Source organism: Mesoplodon mirus, assembly GCF_964341445.2.
Source record: "Mesoplodon mirus genome assembly, chromosome: 5".
Taxonomy (NCBI): Eukaryota; Metazoa; Chordata; class Mammalia; order Artiodactyla; family Ziphiidae; genus Mesoplodon; species Mesoplodon mirus.
In genome coordinates, this window is record NC_138980.1 from 64,359,961 (window position 1) to 64,383,909 (window position 23,949).

At 42.0% G+C, this 23,949-nt stretch overlaps 1 protein-coding gene across 3 annotated transcripts in view; it reads right to left on the reverse strand.

The window, feature by feature from the left end:
* Positions 1–23,949, reverse strand: part of ARHGAP26 (Rho GTPase activating protein 26) — a 490,933-nt gene that overhangs the window by 222,636 nt on the left and 244,348 nt on the right. For all 3 annotated transcript variants that reach the window (XR_014294215.1, XM_082622793.1, XM_082622792.1), the window contains exon 12: positions 18,397–18,433. Coding sequence is in view for 2 of the 3 variants with exons in the window: in XM_082622793.1 (XP_082478919.1) it covers positions 18,397–18,433 (37 nt within the window). In the remaining variant the exon portion in view is untranslated. The remainder of the gene's footprint in view (positions 1–18,396; positions 18,434–23,949) is intronic.

Genomic DNA, 23,949 nt, shown 5'->3' on the forward strand with positions numbered 1-23,949 from the left:
AGAATACCAGTCACCACTGATTTAAGAATTTCCATTCTAATCCCATTTGATCCTCTCAACAAACCAATGATGTAGGCGGTAAAACGATCCTCATTTTACAGATAAAGAAACCGAGGCCTGGAGAAATTAATTTCCCAAGGCCACACGCTCAACAGGCCACGAGGCTGGAATTCCAACCTATGCGTGTAATAATATTCTAGAGCCAAGGTTCCCAACCATTACTCACTGTTGCCCCCCACCCCTCTGCTGTGGGCAACAGTACATGATAGCCTCCGCTAAATCTTACATGTTGAATGGGAGTTTCACACTCTGAACACTGATTAGGGTCGGAAGGAATGATCTTGAGTAACCATAAGTTTGCACTTAGGATGAAGCCTCAGTTTTCTCATCTGAAAATGGGGTCAATACTACCATCTGTCTCATAGGGTTCTTACAAAGATCAAATAATATAATGTAGGTCAGACACTGAGCACACTGCCCCCTACATAGTATGTGCTAATGATAATGTTTACCATTAATTATATCATTAATCAAGAGCCTGCACTTGGTGGCAGTGGGGAAAATCTTTCAGTCTCTGTCTCAACAGCCCTTACACTGGGCTTTAAGAGTTAAAGATGCCACCAGGGACCTGCTCACTGTTGCTTGGCTGAAGCCCAAACTGGGATGCCAAGGGGCAGCTGGCACCTGCCAGGCGGCAGCCTGCTATCTGTCCAGAACCCACACCACTGAGCGGAAGGGGATGTTAGGCCACAGCAAAGTCACATACTGGCTGCATCTGTCAGTCTAAAGTTGGCTGAGGAGAGGATGGATTTGTGAGGTGTCCTCTAGGACAAGCAAAAAGGCTCCTGACTGTCCAGGTAAGTCTGAGGAGCACCACAGCCAGCCATGTCCTTGGGGGATGGGGTGTCACCCAACAAAAGGGCCGGGAACCCAAAGAATAGTATCTCTGAGACAACAACCCATTCCTTCTCCTTCCTCTCTTGCTAGACCCCAGCACACTCAAGCTGGGGTGTTGCCACGCCACAAGAGCCACAGCAACCAGCTGTGCCGTGCACACAACTCATAAGGAAAGCAGGGTGCAGGGGGTCAGCACTTGGGGAGATAGAATGAAGCCATCTCCCCTGACTGTGGCTCAGGAGACGAAAGTGGTAGTGACGGAAACCTGCCATGGAGGGGAAAGGAGAAAGAAGGACCGAGAGGGGCTGGGGGCAGTGGGAAGGGAACACAGGCCAGGGAAGGAGTGAGCACCTGTCTTCTATCGGCCTGGCCTGGCAGGCGCGGAAAAAAACCTGGAGGGGAAGGTGCCCTCAGCTGACTGCCCCGTGGGCCAGTGCACAGGAGGTCAGGCTGCCATGCCCACTAATGCCGTCTATCCTTCCCAGGTTTAAGAGGGGAAATGTTCTATTTATAAGGCACCGACCAGTGGAGACCTGGCAGCCGCTGGATGGCTCTGATCCCATAGGGATCCTGGTTACCGGAGGCTGCCTTCCCCGGCCTCTCAACTGTGGGTATTCTTACAGCAAAAGGCTGAAGGCAACTGGAAGCAAAAGGCAAAAGAAAAGCCTCTTTCCTGCCCTTCGTTGCTTTCATGAGACTGCTGGACTTTTAGTGATGGCTGAAGGCTTTAGAACATTTTAAAAAGAGTGACCCATGTGATCCCGTCAAGCCTTCCCATGTGAGCTTCAAGACTCAATCTCTTTTTCTGTTTTACAGATCAAGGGAAGCTGAGACAGAGAGATGAAGGGAATGCAGAGACCACAGGCAGGGCAATGGGCAAGCAGAGCAAAGGTAATGAGGCCCTTCCCATCTCCTCCCCCAGGGCTCAATCTTGTCCTCACGAAACAAGAAAAGCCTTGACCCAGCACCATCAGAGAGTCTGACCTGAATAACGGCCGAAAGAACGAGCATGTGTAACGGAAACAACATATAAAGCAGCTTTGGTTGTGCTGCCAAAGGCCCATGGGAGAGTAGTGGGTCATGTTACAGTTCTGTACCTGGGAAGCTCGAGTCACTGAAACATGTGACTCTGGCTCTCCCAGCATCATGCATGACATGTGAGGAGCAACAGATGGCTCTCAAGAGGAGGCTCACTAAGAAGGAACATGGGATGGCCCCTCAGTGGCAAAGAGCCAGGTGGGTTAGGCATTGGAGGCTGATGATGAAACTCCTTCCAGCCCCAAGGGGTTGGCCACACAATGACAGATGGCATGGCAGAACAAAGATCTCATGCACATCAAGAATAGTGGGGGAAAATGATGTTGGCAATCAGGCAGACTCTGGTTTGAACACCAGCTCCACTACTTCTCACCTCTGGTACCTTGACTTCTTTAAGCTTGTTTGCTCACTTGCAACTCACTTGTGAAAAGTATTTCTGCAAATGGTACCCATCCATGTACCACACTCACGCTCCCTGCCATAACCTCATGCTGTCTTGAATAGACTAATATTTAAAAACCTATTTTTGTATTACGCTAAGGGTTAACAGACTTATAGCCCATGGGCCAACTTCACCACCGACTGTTTTGTAAATAGAGCCACCCCCTTCATTTCCGTATTGTCTACGACTGCATTCACACCACCATAGCAGAGTTAAACAGTACCGCAAATCTGAAAATCTGGCCCTTTCCTGAAAAAGCCGACCCCTGTGCTAAGCAGTAACATTTAGAAAACTGGGGCGGAGGGCGGGGGTATGTTTACTTGTGTCCCTCGCCACCAATACACATTAAATAAATATATAAATTTAAATGGCAACTGAAAATGTTTGTCCTGTCCTGTCCAAAATGATCTTGGGTATCACCAGCAGTGCACATACCCCACTTTGAAAAATGCAGTCGTGAGGATTCAGTGAATTAACATAAGGCATCGAGCCCGAATCAGCACGGGTGTTGGCTGCTGCCCTTTGTTCTCCTCCCCTGCTCCCCTCAGAAGCAGTTCAGCCAATCCATTGTGCTCTTTCCTCCTCTTATGGGAGAGGCATGACCAGATAACAATAAGGATAACAACAACGGTAATTAGGCACTTATTCACTAATATGCCAGATAATGTGCTGAGCTGTTATCCTCACAGCAAGGCTATGAGGTAGGGGTTGTGATTTATCCCCATTCACAGACAATGAAACAGAAGCTTAGAGAGGCCCAGCCCTGACCTGCAGTTCCATGGCCAGTGGGCCCGCACGATAATCTGCACCATTCAAACGGTAGCCTTCACGGAAACAAAAGCTTTCCCAGTCCACCCAGCAGGACCTTCCCACAGGAAATAACCTGAAATATGTACAAAGCCTGATGCACAAGGATGCTCAGCCTGATGTCATTTGTAAAAGGAAAACTCTGCAAAGGACATTCAAGACCACTGACAGGAAATGGTTCAAAAAATTAGGATGTAAAATTATGACAGAGCATTCAACAACCATTATAAATAATACTTATAAACAGCTTTCATCAACTGGGAAAATGCTTGAGAATTTTTAAAAGCAGAATCACAACAGCATATTCAGTATAATGCCAATTAAGTCAAAATACATATTGACATTTGCAAAATAAATATAAGACATCATGAAAAAAAAGGCAAGGAAGAAAAGAAGTATCTCTGGGGATGATATTATAGATGAGTTTTATTGAATTTTTGAAAATCCTTACAATTTCCTTAATATTCCACATTGAGTTCATAATATTTTTATAAGAAGCAAAAATACAACATTGTCAACCCCCTTAGGAATGAGGTTCAGAGATTCAATGTCTGCACCCTACAGATAACTAGATCCTTCTTCCAACTTTGCAAACTTTCACCTATCACTGCTCTTCCCCTCACTGCCACTGTGAATGACAAGTTGGCAAATTGCAGTGGGTTCTTGAGCATTATGCAAATACAAAGGATTTCTGCCAAAGTACTAGGTTAAAAACAAACTGGAAGGGACAAGACTCTTAGATAGCCTCATCCACCAGAGGGCAGACAGCAGAAGCAAGAAAAACTACAATCCTGCAGCCTGTGGAACAAAAACCACATTCACAGAAAGATAGACAAGATGAAAAGGCAGAGGGCTATCTACCAGGTGAAGGAACAAGATAAAACCCAGGAAAAACAACTAAATGAAGTGGAGATAGGCAACTTTCCACAAAAAGAATTCAGAATGATAGTGAAGATGATCCAGGACCTCAGAAAAAGAATGGAGGCAAAGATGGAGAAGGTGCAAGAAATGTTTAAGAAAGACCTAGAAGAATTAAAGAACAAACAAACAGACATGAACAATACAATAACTGAAATGAAAAATATACTAGAAGAAATCAACAGCAGAATAACTGAGGCAGAAGAATGGATAAGTGACCTGGAAGACAGAATGGTGGAAGTCACTGCCACAGAACAGAATAAAGAATAAAGACTGAAGAGAAATGAAGACAGCCTAAGAGACCTCTGGGATAACATTAAACACAACAACATTGGCATTATAGGGGTCCCAGAAAGAGAAGAGAGAGAGAAAGGACCCAAGAAAATATTTGAAGAGATTATAGTCGAAAACTTCCCTAACATGGGAAAGGAAAGAGCCACCCAAGTCCAGGAAGTGCAGAGAGTCCCAGGAGGATAAACCTAAGGAGAAACATACCGAGACACACTGTAATCAAACTGACAAAAATTAAAGACAAAGAAAAATTATTGAAAGCAACAAGGGAAAAATGACAAATAAAATACAGGGGAACTCCCATAAGGTTAACAGCTGATTTCTCAGCAGAAACTCTACAAGCCAGAAGGGAGTGGCATGATATACTTAAAGTAATGAAAGGGAAGAACCTACAACCATGATTACTCTACCCAGCAAGGATCTCATTCAAACTTGATGGAGAAATCAAAAGCTTTACAGACAAGCAAAAGCTAAGAAAATTCAGCACCACCAAACCAGCTCTACAACAAATGCTAAAGGAACTTCTTTAAGTGGTAAACACAAGAGAAGAGAAGAACCTACAAAAACAAACATAACAATTAAGAAAATGGTACTAGGAAAAGACATATTGATAATTACCTTAAACGTGAATGGATTAAGTGCTCCAACCAAAAGACACAGGCTCACTGAATGGAGACAAAATCAAGACCCATATATACGCTGTCTACAACAGAAGCACTTCAGACCTAGAGACACATACAGACTGAAAGTGAGGGGATGGAAAAAGACATTCCATGCAAATAGAAATCAACAAGAAAGCTGGAGTAGCAATACTCATATCAGATAAAATAGACTTTAAAATAAAGAGTTACAAGAGACAAGGAAGGACACTACATAATGATCAAGGGATCAATCCAAGAGGAAGATATAACAATTATAAACATATATGCACCCAACATAAGAGCACCTCAATATATAAGGCAACTGCTAACAGCTATAAAAAAGGAATTCGACAGTAACACAATAATAGTGGGGGACTTTAACATCTCACTTACACCAGTAGACAGATCAGCCAAAATGAAAATAAATAAGGAAACACAAGGTTTAACTGATACATTGAAAAAGACGGACTTAATTGATATTTATAGGACATTCCATCCCAAAACAACAGAATACACCTTCTTCTCAAGTGCTCATGGAACATTCTCCAGGAGAGATCATAGCTTGGGTCACAAATCAAGCCTTGGTAAATATAAGAAAATTCAAATCATATCAAGTATCTTTTCAGACCACATTGTAAGCGCAGGTATCAATTACAGGAAAAAACCTGTAAAAAATAGAAACACATGGAGGCTAAACAATATGTTACTAAATAACCAAGAGATCACTGAAGAAATCAAAGAAGAAATCAAAAATTACCTAGAGACAAATGACAATGAAAACACGATGATCCAAAACCTGTGGGATGCAGGAAAAGCAGTTCCAAGAGAGAAGTTTGTAGCAATACAAGCCTATCTCAAGAAACAAGAAAAATCTCAAACAATCTAAACTTACACCTAAAGGAACTAGAGGAAGAAGAATGAACAAAATCCAAAGTTAGCAGAAGGAAAGAAATCATAAAGATCAGAGCAGAAATAAATGAAATAGAAACAAAGAAAACAATAGCAAGGATCAATAAAACTAAAAGCTCATTCTTTGAGAAGATAAACAAAATTGATAAACCATTAGCCAGACTCATCAAGAAAAAGAGGGAGAGGACTCAAATCAATAAAATTAGAAATGAAAAAGAAGTTACAACAGACACAGCAGAAATACAAAGCATCCTAAGAAACGACTACAAGCAACTCTATGCCAATAAAATGGACAACCTGGAAGAAATGGACAAATTCTTAGAAAGGTATAAGCTTCCAAGACTGAACCAGGAAGAAATACAAAATATGAACAGACCAATCACAAGTAATGAAATTGAAACTGTGATTAAAAATCTTACAACAAACAAAAGTCCAGGATCAGATGGCTTCACAGGTGAATTCTATCAAACATTTAGAGAAGAGCTAACACCCATCCCTCTCAAACTCTTCCAAAAAATTATGGAGGAAGGAACACTCTCAAACTCATTCTACGAGGCCACCATGACCCTGATACCAAAACCAGACAAAGATATCACAAAAAAAGAAAATTATAGGCCAATATCACTGATGAATATAGATGCAAAAATCCTCAACAAAATACTAGCAAACAGAATCCAACAACACATTAAAAGGATCATACACCATGATCAAGTGGGATTTATTCCAGAGATACAAGAATTCTTCAATATATGCAAATCAATCAACGTGATACACCATATTAACAAATTGAAGAATAAAAACCATATGATCATCTCAATAGATGCAGAAAAAGCTTTTGACAAGATTCAACACCCATTTATGATAAAAACCCTCCAGACACTGGGCATAGAGGGAACCTACCTCAATATAATAATAAAGGCCATATACGAGAAACCCACAGCAAATATCATTCTCAATGGTGAAAACTGAAGGCATTTCCTCTAAGATCAGGAAGAAGACAAGGACGTCCACTCTTGCCACTATTATTCAACATAGTTTTGGAAGTCTTAGCCACAGCAATCAGAGAAGAAAGAGAAATAAAAGGAATACAAATCAGAAAAGAAGAAGTAAAACTGTCACTGTTTGCAGATGACATGATACTATACATAGAGAATCCTAAATATGCCACCAGAAAACTAGTAGAGCTAATCAATGAATTTGGTAAAGTTGCAGGATACAAAATTAATGCACAGAAATCTCTTGCATTCCTATACACTAATGATGAAAAATCTGAAAGAGAAATTAAGGAAACACTCCCATTTACCATTGCAACAAAAAGAATAAAATACCTAGGAATAAAGCTACCTAGGGAGACAAAAGACCTGTATGCAGAAAACTATAAGGCACTGCTGAAAGAAATTAAAGATGTAACCAACAGATGGAGAGATATACCATGTTCTTGGATTGGAAGAATCAATATTGTGAAAATGACTCTACTACCCAAAGCAATCTACAGATTCAATGCAATCCCTATCAAATACTAATGGCATTTTTTACAGAACTAGAATAAAAAATCTTAAAATGTGTATGGAGACACAAAAGACCCTGAATATCCAAAACAGTCTTGAGGGAAAGAAACAGAGCTGGAGGAATCAGACTCCCTCACTTCAGACTATACTACAAAGCTACAGTAATCAAGACAATATGGTACTGGCACAAAAACAGAAATATAGATCAATGGAACAGGATAGAAAGCCCAGAGATAAACCCACGCACCTATGGTCAACTAATCTATGACAAAGGAGGCAAGGATATACAGTGGAGAAAAGACGGTCTCTTCAATAAGTGGTGCTGGGAAAACTGGACAGCTACATGTAAAAGAATGAAATTAGAACACTCCCTAACACCATACACAAAAATAAACTCAAAATGGATTAGAGATCTAAATGTAAGACTGGACACTATAAAACTCTTAGAGGAAAACATAGGAAGAAGAATCTTTGACATAAATCACAGCAAGATCTTTTTTGATCCACTTCCTAGAGAAATGGAAATAAAAACAAAAATAAACAAAGGGGACCTAGTGAATCTTAAAACCTTTTCCAAAGCAAAGGAAACTACAAACAAGATGAAAAGACAACCCTCAGAATGGCAGAAAATATCTGCAGACGAATCAACGGACAAAGGATTAATCTCCAAAATATATACACAGCTCATGCAGCTCAATATTAAAAAAGCAAACAACCCAATCAAAAAATGGCCAGAAGACTTAAATAGACATTTCTCCAAAGAAGACAAACAGATGGCCAAGAAGCACATGAAAAGCTGGTCAACATCATTAATTATTAGAGAAATGCAAATCAAAACTACAATGAGGTACCACCTCACACCAGTTAGCATGGGCATCATCAGAAAATCTACAAACAACAAATACTGGAAAGGGTGTGGAGAAAAGGGAACCCTCTTACACTGTTGGTGCGAATGTAAATTGATACAGCCACTATGGAGAACAGTATGGAGGTTCCTTAAAAAACTAAAAATAGAGTTACCATATGACCCAGCAATTCCACTACTGGGCATATACCCAGAGAAAACTGTAATTCAAAAAGACACATGTACCCCAATGTTCATCGCAGCACTATTTACAAAGCCAGGTCATGGAAGCCACCTAAATGCCCACTGACAGATGAATGGATAAAGAAGATGTGGTACATATATACAATGGAATATTACTCAGCCATAAAGAGTAACAAAATTGGGTCATTTGTAGAGACGTGGATGGATCTAGAGACTATCATACAGTGTGAAGTAAGTCAGAAAGAGAAAAACAAATATCGTATATTAACACATATATGTGGAACCTAGAAAAATGGTACAGATGAACCGGTTTGCAGGGCAGAAATTGAGACACAGATGTAGAGAACAGATGTACCGACACCACAGGAAGAAAGTGGTGGGTGGTGGTGGTGGTGTGATGAATTGGGAGATTGGGATTGACAGGTGTACACTGATGTGTACAAAATGGATGACTAATGAGAACATGCTGCATAAAAGATAAATTAAATTAAATTAAAAAGAAAACCATACAAAATAATCTCAGCTATTTTAAAATCCATAGGGGAGATTATATTAAGAAAATATACTGGGCTTCCCTGGTGGCCCAGTGGTTAAGAATCCGCCTGCCAATGCAGGGGACATGGGTTCGAGCCCTGGTTCGGGAATATCCCACATTCCGCGGAGCAACTAAGCTCGTGTGCCACAACTACTGAGCCTGTGCTCTAGAGCCTGCGAGCCACAACTACTGAAGCCTGTGCACCTAGAGCCTGTGCTTCGCAACAAGAGAAGCCACCGCAATGAGAAGCCCATGCACCCCAACGAAGAGTGGCCCCCGCTCACCGCAGCTAGAGAAAGCCCAAGCACAGCAACGAAGACCCAACACAGCTAAAAATAAAATAAATATGTACAAAATAGGTAACTAATAAGAACCTGCTGTATAAAAAAATAAATAAAAAACAAACTGGAAGGAATGAAGGAATTAAGACCGGGAAGCAAAGAGGAAGAATTATATTTCCTTCTTCTGGAGAGAAGGGAGGGCACTTTTTAAGCCTCTCTAGCCTAGATGGAAGCCCATTCCAATTGGCTGTGCGCACCTGACTGCACATGAGTGCATCTGCAGAGAGCACGGGTACTACACACCCATAAATGTGTGATGGGCCATCGGTCTATCATCTCCCAGGGGTCTTAACTTCATCAGCAGACCATATACTCCTTAAAGGTAGAGGCAACTGTACTGCTGGTTGGTGTCCTCACCCCTCAGTACTCATGTCACCCAGGGCCACGGCCCTTAAGAATTCCAAGAGGTATTAGTTGAATGAAGCCTGGACCCCTACAGTTAAGTCTAGTGAGAGGTTCAGGTCGATGCAAAGAACATGTTCGACAAGAGTGGGAAGCAGAGAAAATGGCTGCAATATTCTTCTGAAAAGCCCGCTGGGGCCAACAGTGTGTGACAAGGCACACCTAGGGCAACTCGGGCATATTCCTTTTAAATGACCCAACTGACCCATGGAATTCGAGTTCATACTCACAGTAAGGGAAGTGGCACTAGAAGTCAAGATTAGGAGACATCCCTCTCTGTCTCAGTCTGTCAGTCTCCAAACAGCTGGCAAAGCAGCAGAAGAGCAGCGTTTCTGTAAACAAGCTAATATTTTCAGAGCTAAGTTGGCGGTGACACTTATTATTTAAAACTTCAAACTTGGTAAAGACGAACTCACACTAGAAAAGCCTGCCTTTCCCTTGCTCTCATGCACCAGACTGTCTACCCTCTCTGACAAGTTCTCGGCTTCCCAGCTGTCTCTCAGGTGGGACTACAGGACAACAGCAGCGGGGCTGAGAATAGGTCCCTTCCTAGGTCCCCCTTCTGCCTCTGACCTGGGCTCATTTCAAAGGAGAATGAACCAATTCTCATAAAGCCTTTGGGGAGTAAATCTCACAACTGCAGCCAACGTAAAGCAAGAAACAGGACATGTAGACTCAGGAGATACACATTAAGGTGGCAAAGGGTAAGATGGGAAGAGGAGGGGTCCCTACCCAGGGCAGAGTCCTGTTCTTTGTAATAATAAAGGGGAAAATCAATGACAGTCATTTGCCATTTAGAATGATCGACACTGGTGTGATCACCTTCTCAGTAAAGAAGCTTAGGAAGCAACAAACCAGACTTCCTTCTTCTCTATCTATTCTTACTCCCACCTTTTCCCTTCCCTCCACTACTGGGTAAGAATTTGACCAACTAGAGAAAACTCAGTGTCACTGATGTATATTCCTGACATTCCAGGAACAAACCCAGGGAAGGTTCCTGATGGCAGCCGGATCCACGGTTGAGTGTCTCATACGACTGCCAAAATTAGCAGATTGGTTTTTGAATTTAGTATGTAACCATTAACCTACCAAGAAAACAGAAGACTTCTAGGCAGAAAAGTAAAGGTCTGAATAAATGGAAAGACATTCAAAGCTCTTGGAGGAGGTGACTTAGTATTATAAAAGTGTCAATTTTCCCAGCTGTATGTAAACCAATGAAGTTAGAACATTTCTAAATAGACATTTCTCCAGACAAGACATACAGATAGGGACTTCTCTGGTGGCGCAGCGGTTAAGAATCTGCCTGCCAATGCAGGGGACACAGGTTTGATCCCTGGTCCGGGAAGATCCCACATGCCACGGAGCAACTAAGCCCGTGCGCCACAACTACTGAGCCTGTACTCTAGAGCCCGCAAGCCGCAACTACTGAAGCCTGTGCGCCTAGAGCCCGTGCTCCGCAACAAGAGAAGCCACCGCAATGAGAAGCCTGCACACCGCAACAAAGAGTGCAACAACGAAGGCCCAACGCAACCAAAAATAAAAATAAATAAATAATAAAAAAATTTAAAAAGACATACAGACAGCCAACAGGCATATGAAAAGATGCTCCACATCATTAACTAATAGAGAAAATACAAATCAAAACTACAATGATGCATCACCTCACACCAGTCAGAATGACCATCATCGAAAAGTCTACAAAAAATAAATGCTGGAGAGAGTGTGGAGAAAAGGGAACCCTCCTACACTACTGGTGGGAATTTAAATCGGTGTAGCCACTATGGAGAACAATATGGAGCCTCCTTAAAAAACTAAAAATAGAGTTATCGTATGATCCAGGAATCTCACTCCTGGGCATATATCTGGAAAAGACAAAAACTCTAATTTGAAAAGATACATGCACCCCAATGTTCACAGCAGCACTATTTACAATAGCCAAGACATGGAAGCAACCTGAATGTCAACAGACAGATGAATGGATAAAGAAGAAGTATATATACACTATAGAATATTACTCAGCCATAAAAAATATTGCCATTTGCAGCAACATGAAAGGACCTAGAGACTATCAGACTCATACTAAGTGAAGTAAATCAGACAGAGAAAGACAAATATTATATCACTTATATGTGGAATCTAAAAAGTAATACTGGGCCTCCCTGGTGGCGCAGTGGTTGAGAGTCCGCCTGCCGATGCAGGGGATACGGGTTCGTGCCCCGGTCTGGGAGGATCCCATATGCCGCGGAGCGGCTGGGCCCGTGAGCCATGGCCGCTGGGCCTGCGCGTCCGGAGCCTGTGCTCCGCAACGGGGGAGGCCACAACAGTGAGAGGCCCGCATACCGCAAAAAAAAAAAAATAAAATAAAATAAAATAAAATAAAATAAAAAGTAATACAAATGAACTTATTTACAAAACAGAAACAGACTCACGACACAGAAAACAAAATTATGGTCACCAAAGGGCAAAGGTGGGGGAGGGATAAATTAGGAGTATGTGATTAACAGATACTTCTATATATAAAATAGATAAGCAACAAGGATTTACTATATAGCACAGGGAACTATATCCAGTACGTAGTAATAACCTATAATGGAAAAGAATCTGAAAAAGAATATATATATATAACTGAATCAATTTGCTGTACACCTGAAACTAACACAATACTGTAAATCAACTATACTTCAATAAAATTTTTTTTCATTTTAAAAAATATGTTACTTGTAAAGCATACTGTGAGAAACAACATTCAATGATTAAACCATTACTAATATTTTTTAAAGTGTCATTTTTCCACAAATTAACCTGTACATTTCAATGCAATCCAAAATGAAAATTTTAAATTTTTGAGGAACTTATCAAACTTAAGCTAGAATTTATATAGAAGGATAAAGGTCCACAGTCAGCTATGTCAACCCTTAAAAAGGAGAGTAAAGAGAGGAGACTTAAACTACTAGATATTAAGACCTGCCTCAAAGTCATCATATTAAAACTGGAGAGGTATGAGCACAAGAACAGACAGACCAAGGAAATAAAGAGCTCAGAGACAGAGCTCAGATGTGCAAACTTAATACACAATAAAGCTGGTATCACAAGTCAAAGAGGGTGAGAATGGATAGCTTGGTAGATGTTGTTGGGAAAACTGGCTTTTCATGTGGATAAAAACAAAACTGAATCTTCATGAAACACCATATACAATGGTAGATATCAGTTGGATTAGAAACCAAAGTGTGAAAGACAAAATCATGAAGCCAATAAAAGAAAATGTAGGTGCATATCTTAGTGACATGGGTCAGAAAGGCCTTTTTCAAAACACAACTTGAAAATCGTAAACCAGAAGGCAAAAAATTTTTTGAATATATAAAAAGACTTTATACTCAAGGAAGGATATCACACATAATATTAATTGTCAGATAGCAAAATGGGAAGATATATTTAAAATACCTACAATTGGGCTTCCCTGGTGGCGCAGTGGTTGAGAGTCTGCCTGCCAATGCAGGGAACATGGGTTCGAGCCCTGGTCCGGGAAGATCCCACATGCTGCAGAGCAACTAAGCCCATGCACCACAACTACTGAGCCTGCGCTCTAGAGCTCGTGAGCCACAACTACTGAGCCCAAGTGCCACAACTACTGAAGCCTGTGCATCTAGAGCCTGTGCTCTACAACAAGAGAAGCCACTGCAGTGAGAAGCCCGCACACCACAAGGAAGAGTAGCCCTTGCTTGCCGCAACTAGAGAAAGCCCGCGCGCAGCAACAAAGACCCAACACAGCCATAAATAAATAAATAAATAAATAAAATCTACAATTAACAAGGAACTAATATGTAGAATACAGAAGGAACTTTACAAATCAGCAGTAAAAAAAAAATGGTAACTGCAATAGAAAAATGGGCAAAGGACACAAATAGGCAAAAAGCAGAAGAGGACACCCAGTAAGCAGGCATATGAGAGATACTCAAACACACTAATTATTAGAGAAATACAAATTAAGACAACAATGAGCTACCATTTTATATCTATTAGACTGGCAAAAAATTAGAAAGCTGAATATAATGAGAAGAGTTGGCAGGAATGGGGAAATACTCTTGTCGGGCTGGGAGGACTGGGGAAAGGCCAGTCTAGATCACAAGGTGACAGCCTTCCCTCAAACAAAGTACACACACACCCTCTGGCTAACCAGCAACTCTCCTTGAGGGTAAACCCCAAAGAGATTCTCACACAGGTGGACATGTACAAAGACGTTCCTCGTGGTATTGTTAGTGGTGATGAGGACTGGGAGGCACGCAGAGTGGAGTGCATCTCTGCACAGTGTTACACACCATGGAGTGTGCAGCAGATGGAAGCCACAGTCTGGAGGTAGACAGGGGAATATGGACGGTTCCTAACACAATGCTGAGGGGGCACAGTAGGAAACAGAACAAGACAAACATTTATGTAACTTAAAAACACAGGGAGGGCTTCCCTGGTGGCGCAGTGGTTGAGAGTCCGCCTGCCGATGCAGGGGACGCGGGTTTGCGCCCCGGTCCAGGAAGATCCCACATGCCGCGGAGCGGCTGGGCCTGTGAGCCATGGCCGCTGAGCCTGCGCATCCGGTGCCTGTGCTCCGCAGCGGGAGAGGCCACAGCAGTGAGAGGCCCGCGTACCGCAAAAAAAAAAAAAAAAAAAAAAAAAACACGGGGAGATAAAAGATACTCATTGTCCAAGAATACACTTTAAAGGTACACATTAGAACGGTGAAAGGGAAGACAGGAATAGGAGGTGGGAAAAGAACTAAAAGGGAGTGAGTGAGTGAATGAATAAATGAATGAATGAAGGGCGAAAGGGAGGGGCCTGTGATGATCATGTGCCACAAACCGGGGATTATGATTAATTCACTCACTGTACCTGAGATCCAAACAGAGAAGAAAAAGGAGGGGAAAAAGTCTCTGCAAAGAAATGTGCATGTATTTATCTGCTGCCATCCTCTCCTGGCAACGGGGCCATTTGGAAAATACCAACAGGTGCCAGACATTATTTACAGCCCTGTCTTATACCCCACAGGCACTGTACGGCCTGAGAGAAACTTCAAGAGAAAAGCAACAAATTCAGAAGTGTCCCCAAAGGAATTCCCTTTTGCTACCTGTCTCTTGAAAACGTTCTGGTTCTGTGATAAAATGTTGGCATTCAAATTCCCACCAAAATATTTTCTAGAAAGGAAAATGCTAGACATTTGGAAATGGCTATTAAAGGTGAAAAGTGCAATGTCTCGCTCTTAAATTCCTATCAGATTGACTTCTTACTTTTAAAAAAGTTTTGACTATCATATAAACAGAGTTGCAGAACAATCAGACCCTGGGCAATAGCGCCACCTGTGGCGATGAGCACAGTGAAACTGCAAATCACTGCCATGAGGAATATGAAAGGCACAAGCGCTCTGGAGGGGAGGGGAAGCAAAGCTAAGGCTTGTGTGATGTGAAGAGGGGTTCCTACTGCCAAAGGACGGGAGGAAGCACCAACCCAGAACAGTCCTCTGGTTTTGCGAGCTTGGAAATCAGTTAAAAGAACATCTTTTAGAATTGCAATACCCGGGACTTCCCTGGTGGCACAGTGGTTAAGAATCCACCTGCCAATGCAGGGGACACGGGTTCGAGCCCTGGTCTGGGAAGATCCCACATGCCGCAGAGCAACTAAGCCCGTGTGCCACAACTACTGAAGCTCATGCGCCTAGAGCCCATGCTCTGCAACAGAGAAGCCACCGCAATGAGAAGCCCATGCACTGCAATGAAGAGTAGCCCCAGCTTGCCGAAACTAAAGAAAGCCCACACGCAGCAACAAAGACCCAACACAGCCAAAGGTAAATAAATTAAAAAAAAAAAAAGAATAGCAATACCCTAGAAAAACTGTTTCTATCAAAAGTACTCCTGGAAAAGTGGGCAATATGTTTAACACATATTTTTCTTTCCCACTTCCTAAATGAAAGGGTAATAAGCCATTGAAGAATCATCAGAGACTCAAGGCAGCCAACTCTCGGCACCCTGTGGATAACGGGATGCCAAAAGCAAAATGTTGCAAGTGTCTGTGTTTCCCAAGATAGAACTTTCTGTATTGTTCTTTTCCTAGGGAGGCAGAATATTCTCATGGTTAACAGCAAAGACGTTACAATCAGACAGAACTCAGATTAAATCGTATCTCCTGAGTTCACCGACCTCAATTTCCTAATATACAAAGTAGGTCAAAAGCACCTACCTCAGTCAGTGCTGTGAGCTTTAAATGAGCTAATGTGGATAAAACACACTGAAACACAGTAAGCAGTCGATAAATGCTACCTATTAATCGCCATTATTGTAAAATACATACTCTTTGTCGACAATGCAAAGTACACAGAATATTTAAAGTAGAAGGTCAGTGTCTCGTAATAATCTGCCCAGGTCAGTGTCTCGTAATAATCTGCCCTCTATCCTGAGTAAGAGTTTAATGATAAATGTATTTCCAGACATTTTTTCTATCAATGTATCTAGATGAGTCAACTAATTTATTTTAATAAATGCATGGTTCTACAACCTGAATTTTAAAAAACTCAGTGAGTATACTGTGGATACCATTTCTGCAAATATACCAAGATCTCTCTTGTTCTGAAGGCTACATAGTACTTTATGATATTTTTAATGGACTTCCTATTGAACATTTAGATGGTCTCCAATTCTTCACTATTATTACCGATGCTCCAGTGAACTTTTTTTACAGAAACATCTTTGCACTCCAGCCTATTCTTTAGGACAAAGGATATTTGCATTTTAAAGGCTTCCGATACATATGCCCCAAAGGCCTTACAAAACAGTACAACCAGCTGCCACGCCCACCAGCAGAGTCATGGTCGTCTTTCAAACCTAGTGGCACTTAGCTCAAAGAGAGAGAAGTAGGTTGGTAAGGTCAAAAGTTACAGGCAAACTTCTGGTGTGGGGTGACGGGGGGGCGCTGGTTCTCCATTCATATGCATCTAGTCCCCCACAGTTCCTGGGTCCTTCATGATAGAAGTGTCTCCCAGGTTAGGGCATGGTGTGGGCATCTGTTATTTCAGCCTGCTTGGCGTCTATCCTCTCTTGTCCCGGTGGCTTCCCCTATCTCCCTTTGGTAAACTACCCTGCTCCCATTTTATGAATACTGTTGAAACCATCAATCAAGGTGTGTTGTCTTCCCCTGGGTAGGCCACAGCTAGACCACCTTGATGCTATCTTTCCTGGGAATCTGGACCTTCAGAAGAGTGAGGCAAGGACTAAAAAACAGTTTATGGGCTTTATCATCCTGCAAATATTATCCAGAAGACCCTTTCTCATTGGTCCCTGGGTCTCCAGAACTGGTCTGTTTTCAAGCCTTGGTTCTTCAGGTCTTCCTACCTTACTGTGAGTTACACTGAAGCCTTCTGTATTCCTTTATTATTATTATTATTATTTTGTACTGTTACTTTAGGCCAAGTTAACCAGAGTTGATTTCAGATACTCTAAAACAATCCCACCTGACACGGGGTGGGGGTAGGGGGGGATGACTTGTTTCCTTGAATATTTACTTGAAAAAAATTTCCCCTTGTTCAATTCCTGAAGGAAAAAAAAGAAACATTTTTTTCCTCTCCTAAAGGCCTTTTAACCTACCAATAGCATCCATTCCAAATTACTTAATATTTTATTTAAAACTTCTGGTAGAATCTGTATTTTGGAAGGAATGAAAGAAAGACAATCTCTGTCCTATAATGGATTTCACACACACTAAAAACAGCTCATCTTTTTGTCCACACGAAGAGGTACTGTTTTACTGACACTACTGGAATTCACGGTAGGGCTATATTGGAATTTTTTTTCCAAGTGCAGTTTACAAAGCAAATCTGAGGCAAGGGGACAGAATTTCCTTTGTACTCTGGTAGCAACGTGGCAGGAATTTGTTTTTTCCCCTGTGCACCAAGGAGATAATCAGCCCAAACACTCTAGCAATAGCGGTTTCATTTTAATCCCATCATCTTGACAAGGTTACAGGTGCCCTTGGAAATCATGATTAACCAGAGTGCTCAGAGCCAGTAGCAGGGGAAATGTGCTGTATATTCTACAGAGGCCGCCCAGGGTCACTCCCAGGAAAGAGGAATATTATTACAGGGTTCTTCGTCTCCACTCTTAACTCCTTAAAGTGGCAACAAGGAACACAGAGTTAGCTACTAAGCGATCACTAAGATGGTTCTGGCTCTCCAGTCCTTGGAGCGAGACTGTGAGGGAGGCAAAGTCAATTCTGGCTTCCCACAGGACAGGGCGCTGGGGGAGCTGGGTGTTATTGGATTAAGTGACTTTTAAGTGGTGACTGGAGCTACATTCTTAAGACAACAAAGGATTAACTGAGATAATGTACATAAAAATTCTTTGTACAGTGTGAAGGACTATACAGTGCAAGATGTCATCACGGCCTTGCCAGTCAGGCTCACTTGACTGTCCTGGAGTCACTGACGCCGCTGTAAGCTGGAGCAGAAGTAGCTCGACTGCACTGGGGGAATGGGGCGACCCAACATGCCCACAGCACCTCCTGGTGGTTCTTCCCCAGAAGAGCAACTGCTCCAGGCCCAGGCCCACCCCTACCTGTAGAAAAGTATCCAAGCAACATACTTACTCCCTTCGCTCTGGCTGTCTTTGTTCGAGTTGTAGACCTGGAAAACAGAAATAACATTTACCTGTGTGAATTTTATACTACCCTACAGGTTTGCTGAAGAAAACCATTACCTTCTCCTTTTCCCTGGTTTGTGCTAGACAATGGAAGGCAATTCTGGCCCCCAAATAGAAATCCCTTCTATAATTACCTACTTCCCAGTATTTACTTCAGCTCTTAAGTGTGTACACATCAGAATCACCTCTGGAACTTTATTGTAAAAAAAAAAAAAATCATATTTCTTCTTTAAAAAAAACCCAAACTTATGTTTGTATATAAACTAAAAAGGAAGAAAAAAATGTAATTAGTTACAAATCATTAAGCATTAACTGCACACCAGGCAATGTGCTAAGCAATTCACATGAATTATCTCAAATTATCTATGCAACAATTCTGTTGGGTAGGAACGGTTATTATCACTGTTTTACAGATGGAGAATGTGAGAGGCTTAGAGAGGTTAACTAAGGTCTCACGGCTAGTACGTGGCAAAGTCTGGACAGAGATACATTACAAACTCTTAAGTGCTAACACCTAACACTGGGGAATGAGACCAATCATTTTTTACTTCATATACTTCCATGAATTTGAATGTTATAAGGAGAATATATTACTTTTACAATAGAAAACCCTTTAATGATTTATAGAATTCATAAAAGGGAATGTACCCCAATAAAAAACAATGACACACTGAAAGAGTCAGCAAGCTTTTTCTTCTAAAGGACAGGTTGGTAAATATTTTAGGTTTTGCAGGCCAGGAGGCAAAAGTCAAATCAATGATATTATACAGGTACTTGTAAACCAAGAGAGAAGACAAATTTCCACAATTTTTTCTTGAGAAAATTCAAAATATAGTGAGTTTTCGAGATACAGGTATAATATTCCTAGCAGGTGAAAATCAATCTTAGGGTTTCATGGCTCTTTTCAGAGATGCTTGGCTTGGTTCATCCAGGGGTTAAAGAACTGGTTCTGAGGCGAGAGTGGTCAGTACAACCACTTGGAGTATCTTTTCCAAGGAGTACAATTTTTTGAAATACAGATTGACTAATCAGAAGAACAGAATTTTTTATAAAGGAAGGATAACATTTAGCTTAAATAGAGTTCAAAATGTTTCTCATCATCAAGTCAATTGCAAATGTTCATCTGTAAATACCATGTTGAGCTCATGGGCCACACAAAAATAGGTGGTGAGCTGGATTTGGCCTGTGGGCCATAGTTTGCGAATCCCTGATATGCTGACATTATTAAATAAGATAATAAAGCCTCTGCTTTAGAAAAAAAAATCATAGTGCCCAAATCTTTCTTTGGTGCTTATGATTCTATAGGTATGAAAAGGCATAGTATGAAACTGGTCATAACTTTAAAAAAAAAAAAAGGATATTCCAAATGATTGTGATGGCCACTGTTGGTTGAGAGCCACTTATTTAACCCTTTGAGGAACAGAGCCAAGCATCTCTGAAAAAAGAGCCATGACACCCTAAGGGGACTTTTTACCTGCTAGGAAATATGGGTGAGATGCTGGTCAAGAGCTGGGCAATAGTTCCAACACGGCCCCCCGATTGCCTTGTGTCACTGGGTAAGTCTCTCACCCTCTGTGGGTCTCTACTGCCCCGTCTATAAACTGAAGGAGTCAGCCAAGAAGGTCTTTGAATTATCAAACAGATAATTTAACAAACCACTCCATTTTATGATCATTATTCATTTCCTGAAGAAGACTACAAAGACACACAGGCACTTACTGAAGGTCAGAAAGATGAGAATAAAGGGGTTTCTGTACTTCAAGCATTATTGTCTGATGAATGAAAAGGCATCAGTTTATATGCATAAAAGGAGTCAAAAGACTGTGAGCCTGGTATGGCCTTTTTTAATTTTTTTTTCGGTACGCGGGCCTGTCACTGTTGTGGCCTCTCCCATTGCGGAGCACAGGCTCCGGACGCGCAGGCTCAGTGGCCATGGCTCACGGGCCCAGCCGCTCCGCGGCATGTGGGATCTTCCCGGACCGGGGCACGAACCCGTGTCCCCTGCATTGGCAGGCGGACTCTCAACCACTGCACCACCAGGGAAGCCCTGGTATGGCCTTTTGGAGGGAGGAAGGCCAGTGCGCTTGGCAACTAGTGCACAACAGAGAAGGGCAGGAGATGAGGATGTGGCACAATCCTGCAGAGCAAAGTGAGTAACCTCATAATAGCGAGGACCAGCCATTCACGGTCAATGGCATGCACTAAAATTGGACAGGTAGGTGAGGGAAACACAGGGGAAGAGACAATATCTGGGCAAGTATTTTTTCCAGCCATCCCTGCTCACTTCATGTCTCCCATTAAGTTCAAACATCCTGTCCCAGAGAAACCTGCTCCTGTTTCTAAATGGCAAAATCCAGAAGGAACAACAAAATACAGGGCTTTCAGCCCTCCTTAACTAGGAGGTGAATTTGCAGCAAATTACTTTCTTTTAATGTTTCCTGGGGCTCAGGAGGCCCAGTCCCAGAACACCCAGGCATTCCCCAAATCAGAGAGGCGATATCAATGAGCCAAAGGCACCAGGAACATGTGCCGCCCGATCCTCCGAGGCCAGGCCATTCATCTCTCTCTGGTTTGGGTAAATGAGCCAAGGAGAATGAGTTTGAAATGAAGCTAACAAACCACGCCCGCCAGGACTGCGTGACTACATGGCCCAACAAGGAAGGCCCGGCGTGGGGGAGCAGCCTCACCATCACACGGGCCAGATGCTGGCATGGAAACAGCACTAAGGGGCAATGGCTTTGTTTACCCAGCACTTACCAAGTGCCATACGTGACATCATCAAATCTTTTTAACAACCTGGGTTAGGTACTAGTGTTATTCCCATTTTACAGGTGTGGAACCTGAGGCCCAGAGAGGTTACATAATTTGTCCAAGGACACAAAGCTGGAAGGTGGTGTACTAGTCTATCTTGCCGTTGTACGGATGTTCCAACTGTCATTTACTTTTCCAGGCAGTGGCAAATGCACACAACTACCAAGCCATACCAGTAGTTTATAGTTTGTAAATACCTTCCATTCTGGCAGAAGCAGAGGGCATGCGATGCGCCCTTTAGAAATGCTCAGTCTGTTCTGGGGAAACCTTCTTTAGATCTCATAGTTGCCCACTAATGTCAGACTGAGGTTCAGAGACAAGGGCAATTTCCTAAAATAAAAGGTCTCTTTGGCAGTGGCTTCTGTCTTAGGATTGATTAGTAGAGTTATCTTAGGTTTGTATGCCTTCAAGTAAGCCTCTCAAGAGCCTTTGTCTAAAAAGGATAGAACTCAAATCTCCAGGATCAATTCAAGGGGACATGAGTCACTCAACAATTCCTCAATTATGGCTCCTAGGAAGACTCAATCAGTTAATACACAGTTTCAACAACCCAACTTAAGCTAAAGTCTAACCATTCTGCTTAGCCAGAGTACTCTAAGACCTGGCCACATGCAAGTCTCTGAGCCCTCTGGCTTTCTGTAGTACTTTCATTCAGGGATGCACTCGTTTCTGCTGAACACTGTGCATGAGAATTTAAATATCCACACCAATGAACACTTGTTTTCAAGTGCATGTTTCCAGAGAATACAAATTACATATGTTTACTTTATGTTATCAGGGTCCGTCTGAGATTCATTACAAAATAATTACAACAGCAATAACAGATTAATACAAACGATGGTGACAAAAGCCTTATTATGTGTCAGACACCACTCTGAGCACTCTATATGCATTTATCTTGTTTAGTCCTCACACCAACCTAATTATTCCTGACATATAGATGAGAAAACTGAGGCATTAGAGAGGTTAGGTCACTTGCCCAAGGTCAGGCAGCTGGAATTGGGCAGAATCCAGACAGAAACTCCTAGAGTCTGTCTCCAAAGCCCAAGCTCTTAACCACTAACCACGTGATACATAAGACAGGACGATGATGATGATGATGATGATGATGATGATGACGCTAAAGGTGATGAGATGTCATGCACAGCTAGGGAAGGTGAGTCACTGGAAGAAAGAATTTGCCACGAGTCGGAGAGAAAATGAAACTGGGGATGGCCTTTGATTCCAGCCTGAAGCATTCACCATTAATCCACGTGACCAGCTGGCACCTAACACAGAAGTAACACTTCATATTCTTTGAACCACAGGGCTCGATTCTGAAGATAAACACCAGGGCAGGAAAGTAGGTCTTTGATACAAATCACAGGGCACTGCAATTCTATGAGTCCTCACCCAGAAGCTATGATGGGAGTACAATTTAATTAAATCAAAGGAGGGTGAAGAAAGCTTTCATATGCTCCCTCTGCACTAAGACGTGATTTTGCAATCAATTGTGTTCACTGCTGAGCCAATTCAATTTACGTGTCCCTAGAGAATTAAGAGAGAATACAGAGTCATTTGGGTTCCCAGAATTTTTCCACGGGTGTCCTTTATTACCATTATCCAGGCCTTACCAAGAAAGCACAGAAAGGAAATTTTTTTTAACTTATAAATTAAAGGCATAAATAGAGCAATAATTAGACAAAGCAATCTCACTTTTCCCTCTGACACACAGCTGCATTAGCACTTGGCTACATCACACTTTGGATCAAAATCAGCACAAAATGAAAGTGTTGGAGAAATAGATTCATGGGCAAATTCACTAAAATCTGTTGCTCATTTTTCAACTGCACTTGAATTCACACCTAAGCTTTGTCATTCCCAGAGGTCTCTTCCAAGTAGCCTGGAACATCTAAACCCCTCCCACCGGCTTGTTCCTTGGATGCGCACGTGTGGGGACACACAAAACAGAGCTACGTGCCCACACCCCAAAACACTGCTCAAGCTGGTTCTACACCATCAGATATAATTTCTGTCCCTCCTCTCTGTGTGACACAATGGATCCGCCATCACTAGGACTTGCTCTTTTAAACTGTTTGTCAGGGGTAACAGGTTTGTGCTTATCTGCTGCTTAGGTTCAAAGTCCAGATCTACCAGTTACTGGCTACACAGTCCAATCATTTCATAATTCTAAACCTCAGTCTTTGCTAGTGTAAAATAGGGACATTAATGTTCCCTATCTCTTAGGGTCACTGTGAAAATTAAATAAGACAATAAATAGAAAACATTTAACACAGAGAGTAGAATACAAATTCTGTGGCCCACAGAGCATTCTGTAAAGATGACCCTTCATCACCATCACCAGGCCAGATGTTGGCATAGGAATAGCACTAAGTGGGAATGGCTTTGTTTACCCAGCACTTACCGAGTGCCATACGTGACATCACTAAATCCTCCTCTTTCCTTCTCTTCATATCAATACTTATCCCCTACGGGACAAATGGCTAAGGATGGGTATGTGGTTTGAGGGATACAGTGACATTGGCCTCATTAGCATTGAAATTTAACCAAATAAAAATAATTAAAGGATTAACAGAAAGCATAAAATCTAAAGTCAACTTTAGCAAGAGTTGTCAATGTTTTCTTAAATGGCAGATAAATATAAAAGTAACTACTCACCACAATCACTTTTCCACCACCGATTATGTGC